General features: G+C 27.7%; 2 protein-coding genes across 3 annotated transcripts in view; both read right to left on the reverse strand.

Annotated features, from left to right (window-relative positions):
• LOC111628448 (trichohyalin-like) overlaps nt 1-2,001 on the reverse strand; it is a 75,086-nt gene extending 73,085 nt beyond the window's left edge. Inside the window, exons 1-3 of the mRNA XM_023372245.1 lie at nt 1,994-2,001; nt 1,520-1,701; nt 606-703 (exon numbers count right to left, since the gene is read on the reverse strand). Of these exons, the coding sequence (XP_023228013.1) occupies nt 606-703; nt 1,520-1,701; nt 1,994-2,001 (288 nt within the window). The remainder of the gene's footprint in view (nt 1-605; nt 704-1,519; nt 1,702-1,993) is intronic.
• A 455-nt stretch (nt 2,002-2,456) lies between these two features.
• The window catches only part of LOC111628439, a 66,388-nt gene continuing 61,649 nt past the window's right edge, over nt 2,457-7,195 (reverse strand). For both annotated transcript variants that reach the window (XM_023372228.1, XM_023372227.1), the window contains exon 6: nt 2,457-2,716. In XM_023372228.1, the coding sequence (XP_023227996.1) occupies nt 2,495-2,716 (222 nt within the window). In that variant the 3' untranslated portion in view covers nt 2,457-2,494. The remainder of the gene's footprint in view (nt 2,717-7,195) is intronic.

Consider the following 7,195-nt stretch of genomic DNA (forward strand, 5'->3'; position numbering starts at 1 on the left):
TTTTGGAAAAACTGAAGAAAGAAATCGAAGAGGCCACACTTGAAGAAGAAGGTTCTGTTTCACCACGATAATGCCAGAATCACTGAACAAAAAATAAACGAACTTAGCTTCCAATTAGTTCCACATTCACCGTACTCACCTGATTTGGCCCCCAGTGACTTCCACCTTTTTCCAAATTTAAAATAATTCTTGGTTGGAAAGAGATTCCACTCAAATGACAAAGTCATCTCTGAAGTAAACGAGTATTTTGCACACCTTGACAAATCGACCTATTGTAATGGCATAAAAAAGCTAGAACATCGCTGGAATAAGTGCATTGCTAACAAAGGAGACTACATTAAAAAATAAAAAAAGTTTTAACATTATTTGGTTTGTTGTTCTATTTGAGGCTGTGAACTTTCCGAACAGCCCTCGTAAAACACACACATCAACAAAAAAAATATTGGAGTAGCCCAAGATATAGCCAAAGATTGCAGCGGCGCCACAGCACTAGCGAAAATTTAAATTTGCCGTCTGGAATTCTTTCAGATAACTGATGTTTCGGATAACCGACTTTCAAATAAACAACGCTCTACTGTATTAAAATTTCTGTAAAAATTTCAAACCTGTGATTCAGTTTTTGATAATCCCTGTGAAGCAGAATGTCTGTTTCTAGGAGCACCAGCACCTGGTTTACCCCAAGGATTCCATTCTTGCATTTCAGCTAAAAATAAAAATAAATTATTTTCATAACTGAGTAAGATAATAACTATATTATTATTAAATACAAACAGAAAAATATCAAATAGACTGATAAAATATAAATTTTTTAGTTCCTTTATAAACATTGCATTCAATTTCAATATTTTCCTTTATAAGAACTTAACATGCATCATTGCATGTATAGCTGTTTTTATCATAAATTCACTTAGTTCTTACACAATGATAAATAATGATGTAATGTTTATGAAAAGCAATTTTACTTTAGAATAACATTAAATTTAAAAATAAAAACACATTTAACAAATATTATAATTATTTAATTTTTTCTTTTTTTCTACATAATGTACAGAAAAATGCTAAAAATTTTACTGGTTCCATCTATTCAATCACATGTATTTAATTAATTTACCTATAAGAATTATTAATAAATAATAAAAATTGAGTAAATAAATTTGAAATAATGTTGAAATGAATATTTCTAATTATATTCAAATATAAAAAGTCTTTTGTTATAAAATTAAAACTTCTTTACGCTTTATTTATAAAAATTATAATCAAACAGTTTGGATGCATCTTCAATTGTTTGGAATAATTTTTTTTTCTTAAACTTATTTTTATTCACTGAAAAACTATCAAAAATGCTAAACAAATTAGACAAAAAGTTTGTTTTTCTAAAAAGCTCACCATGCTCCTTTCCAAGCTCATTCAAATTATAATTTTGTCATATTGTAAAACTGAGGTTCCAGCTTATACATTTGAAATGATATAATTTTTTTTATTATGGTTATAATAAAAAGTAGTGCAAAATTTTAAATACCTCTTTCTTTTTCCCACTGCAAGCGTTTTTGATCAAGACGACTCATTGGAATCGGCCTGCTAGATGTTGAAGGTTGTGAAAGTGTTGATATTTGAGAAGAATCTTTCTCAGAATTTTGAATTGTAGAATCAGAACAGGAATGATGAGAGAGAATATTAAATGCTGGACAATTTGATTCACTGCTAAATACATTAGAAAAATAACTCAAATTTTCTTACATGTTAATTATTAATAGATAGGTATATTAAAATATTTGTATTTAAAACTAAATTTATAAATGTTTTCTATATTATCATATAAATTATCCATTTAACCAATAGCTATTATTAATATTTTGAAGTTCTCCAAACTTAATATCAACAGAAATAAATTTAAAAAACATAGAACTTCAACTTTAGTAGCTTCTTCCTATTACAAAAGAAAACTTTTAAGAATCTTTTAAGAAAATTTATTGGTAAAGATTCTCTTCATTACAGCATCATCTTAATGCACTTTAATATTTTAAAATATAAAATACAAGATATAACATCCTTTCATTAAATTATTCAATCATTTTAAAACAAAAAAAATAAATACACTTTCTGGTAATTTTCTTTGAATTACTCAAGACAAATTTGCAATGAAGGAGATTATTGTAACATCTTAAAGCAATTTATATTTTGAAAACATTATCCATAATTACAAAATAATGCCTTCAAAATTTATTAATTAATTATATAATGTTTTTAAAATTTAATTACCGTATTTACTTGCTTATAAGAATCTCGCATATAGGACAAGATGTGACTTTAAAGATCAAAATAAAGAAAATTAGATTTATTAATACAATTTAATTTTATTTTGTTTAATCACAAGTAAAATGTCAAATGCACATAAATGCANCCAATGGACATGACAAAACTTGACCAATTTTTTAAAATCCTCTGTAACTGGAAAAACCTTCTGTCTTGAATAATGCATTGATTGATTGACTGATTAAAAAAAAATCAAATATTTAAATAATATTAAAAAACTTACTGAAAATGATAGAGAATTTCTGAAAGTTTTCATTAATGACTGTGAAATGGTAGTCAAATTAGGAGATTGTGATCCTTGTGGAGTATCATTAGGAGATTTATACATATGAAATGGTGAACTTAAACTGCTTCTACACGGAGTAGGATAGGAACTATTTGATGTAGAATGAACAACCAAGACCTTAAATAAAAATATATAATTTTTAATGAAAATAACCATTCTTTGAAATAATTATATAGCTAAACTTATACAGATTATAAAACACGAAACAATTATTTATAATTCAAATATTAAATTAACTATTTCAGTTAATATAATTTAACTTAAATACTTAAATCTAAGTTAATATAATTTGCTATTACAATTTCAACATAAAGAAAACAAAAATAATAATCATTCACAACTGAGCAGAACAACTAGTAACTTCAAAACATTTTATAAGGAAGTCAGATATAATAATTCATATCATAAACTATGTATAATTACTTTTATAAAGTAACTTCATAATAATTTTCAACTTAGTGGTTGAATGGCCGTAAAGGTCTTAATATATCACTATGGGAGACCCAGAATTGAATGTTTTAGGATTAAAAAAAAATCTCAGGAATTTTTTGGGAGTGGTCTGTCTAATTTATTAACATTTTATATTATACTATTTTTAAAATTTATTGATTCATTGCTTTATTTGTGAATGTTTATTCTCTTCAATTATATGTTTCTCTCCTCCTAAAATATTAAAATGATTTTAAAAATTTATAAAGAAAACAGTCTCTGGATTCTCACAAATATATTAGCCTATAAGAATGTTCCTGATATATCAAAATTGGTTCATTTTAAAAACCAATATTCCAATCTTTTTTTTCAATGCACATCCTTCATACCATTTGCTGTGGCAGCAAACTATATTTTAAAACAGTTTTTCATAATTTGAAAATATTTGCATTTCCAATAGAAATTAAGTTACATGTGACTTAGACAATGCATTGTCTTCATTCATTAATAAAAATATTATTAACTACTTATTTGCAACTTTCTGAATATTATTTTTGATTATTTAACACAAGATAAAATAATGATTTTAAATTGATAAATTAATGTAGATAAAAAAAGACAATTACTAGATGACAGATTCAAACTAAAGATCTTTGTTAACTATATTTTTAATCTGTCAACTGAGCAAACCATATATGAAGCTGCTAATGACTTTTGATGTGTATTTATGTACTATTTATAATGGTAAAATTGAAGTATAAAGCTTTCATGATATCTCTAAAACTTTAGATAATGTATTATTAATATAAGTAAAATTTTGTATTTCAGACAATTTAGCTGTAAAAAATCCAAATTACTTGAAATTAAGAATATAATTAAATTGGCATTTTTATTAAAATTTTATTAATGAGTTTTTCGTATATTTTTAATTATTTAGATCTTCTATTTCTAAATATGAAATTTTAATTAGAGATGTAACCTATACCAATCTGATATATCAGCATATCAGAATGTTCCTGATATATCAAAATTGGTTCATTTTAAAAACCAATATTCCAATCTTTTTTTTCAATGCACATCCTTCATACCATTTGCTGTGGCAAGCATTCAAACATGCTAATGGACATACTGTGCTGTAAAACTAACCTAAGGTAGATAGAGCATCTTCTCCACATTTGATTTGCCACTGATTGATATCCCATATGACTGTTACTGCTTTTGGAGGGTGCCAACTAGGTAGGGGGCATTGCATGATAATTAGTGTTGCAACAAATAGTATATTTGGCCTCAGGCCGAATACCGAATATTCAAACAGGAGCGTGGCCGAATAGCCGAATATTCAACCAAACTATTCAGCTTGATTAACGCACATACAAAAATTGGCGCGCAAACTGCATTATGGTAAGGACCCTGCTCTCTATTGGCCCACTGTCACTACGCTTCACCAATCGCGTTAATTCTTGACAGTTCAGACAAGAGCATCATGGCAGTATGTGATAAATGATGATATCAAATGTGGATAACAACGAAATGACCTAAACATGTAAATAACTGAAAAAGAGCAGAGAAGGACAGCGAAGTGAAAATGTGAAAATAAATATGAAATTGAGTTGATAACATAATCGAACAAGTCGAGGCAGCTTAATGGCGCGAAATTCGCCGGCTGTCAATGCCAAACAATTGTTGTCATAGACTTCGGTAAGCTAAATGCTTGTAATGATACGGCCCCAGGATTCGCATGCACAGGCGTAAGCCTGGGGCCGTTCGGGCTACCAAGCTGTCTCAAATCTATGAAATTATAACTGTGACTTATACCGACGTTCTATCTGTCTCTTTTCTCCGTTATCCAGGCTATGAGTCACGTAATTGTAAAATGGGAAATCTATGATGGAAAGTGATGAATCGAAAGTATCGTGAGCGCATATTATATAGACTAGAGCGATAGAGGAAAGAGAAAGGGAAGAGCGCTTAAAAAGAAGGATAGGCAGGGTCAGACCTCAGATGTGTGACGATTCTCAAACGAATAGGTGTGTACGTGTGCTGATCTTTGTAATTATAAATTGTGAATACATGTGACTAATATTATTTTCTTTTTTATTTTGTGCATGTTATAAATAAACATAAACAAACAACACTAACCTGATAACATTAAATCTAAATACCAAAATGATTAATTTACTGTGTTTTTGTTATTTCTTACTCTTGTTTTTAGGTATTCGATACTCGGCCGAATAGTGATTAAATATTCGGTATTCGGCCGAATAGCAAAAAACAGGCCGAATAAGCCGAATACCGAATAGTAACTGAATATTCGTTACATCACTAATGGTAATGAATGAGGAATGCACGAGCAATTTTTCTATGTCTAGCAATTTATCCTCAGATTTGGCAACAAATTTTTTCAATCACAATTTTTCTAGAATTTCTATTCAAAGTGTGTTCAGATTTTTACTTAAAAACAGGCCCAGTCAAGTTAGTCAAAGTAGATAATTACAATTACCTAGGGTCCAGATCTGAAAGGTGTTCATAAATCAGTTTTACGAACATCTTTTATTTTTTATATTTAAATTTAAGTGATTAGTGAACAAAGAATATTCTCTAAACCAATGAGCTTTCAGGCTTTCATTTATTACCAACACCTGTAGAGTATGAATTGAACCAAGAATCTTATCAGTTTAGGATTGCATTAGTAGAATTCAGTATTATATTATTGCTAATTTTAATTACATTAAATTTTAGTTGTCATGAAGTTATTAGAAAAACTGACAGATTATTGATAATAAAGTATAATTAAACCCTGTTTTATATGCTTCTCAGTTATGTTTTTCTTAATTATACATTAAATATTTTCTTCAAGACACTTCATTATTAAATACTTCAGTTATACTTTTTCCATTTATATGGTTTTGCACTTACACATTATATTTTTTGGTACTCTGCAGTATTTTTTCACTTATGTGTTATTTACTTCAAAATGAAAAAATTTAAAGTAATTATTAAAAAAAGTGAAAAATACAATTATGTATTCACTTATAGTTAGTTCACACTGACAGTAAATTGTAGAAAATGCAAAAAACAAACTGAATAATACATAATGTGACATAGTTTCTGACAAATTTTTCTTTTTCACAAATTGCTCCACCAGTCCAACATGAGGAAAATTTTTATTTCTCATGTTTTGTAATATGAATCACTTTCTCTAAGCAAATAAAAACTACTTTTCAATTTTCATTCATTTTTATTATTCACTGTCAGATGTGAACTAATTTATAGAATGACTATTTTTCACATGGTTAAAGTTTTCTCTTTTCCAATGGACATGACAAAACTTGACCAATTTTTTAAAAGTATATGACTTAATTTTACAATGAACTTACTTTTTCTTTTATACATTGTTCAATTTTATTATATATTGATAGTAAATTCGAACATTTATTGTTAAGAATTACACTAAAATTCAGTAGTATGATGTTATTTTGTGTTGGACCATATTTTTGTGACAACTATCAATATATCAATATATTCACTCTGAAAGCAATTCAAAAGTAATTTCATTTGTATATTTTTCTCAGTTTCCTTGAAAAATATATAAACAGGGTTTGACTATTTATTTTTCAGCATTTTTCTTTTTTACTGTTTTTAGAAATTTCAAATAAAATCCTACTAGTTATTAATTACTTTTGACATACAGTAGAGCGTCGTTTATCCGAATCAATTGGGGACTGGGGTTGTTCAAATAACTTATTTTTCGGATAACCGATTATGTACAAAAAAATATATTAACCTATCCCATGTTGAAATTTTTCTCTATTGTGTGTCACTTCGTGTTCAATTTTCGTCAATGTTAAGCCTAATGTAAACTTTTTAAAATAATAATCGTGGCTATTGTATCGTTAAAAACTATTTCTTTATTTTTTACAAACAAAATAAATATATTGAAAAAAAAAAAAATTATACTTTAGAAGTTAATCTAGTATCAAAAACGTTTGATTCAGCATGACATACAGTCCTCAGAAAAACACCACACAAAAGTGCCAGTGCTGCCAGCTAAAACACACACATTAACAAAAAAATGTTGGAGTAGCCCAAGATATAGCCAAAAATTGCAGCGCCACAGCACTAGCGAAAATTTAAATTTGCCAACTGGAATTCTTTCGGATAACTGAC

This window comes from Centruroides sculpturatus, unplaced genomic scaffold (assembly GCF_000671375.1).
Source record: "Centruroides sculpturatus isolate CEXI.00-Female unplaced genomic scaffold, Cexi_2.0 scaffold320, whole genome shotgun sequence".
In the NCBI taxonomy this organism is placed as follows: domain Eukaryota; kingdom Metazoa; phylum Arthropoda; class Arachnida; order Scorpiones; family Buthidae; genus Centruroides; species Centruroides sculpturatus.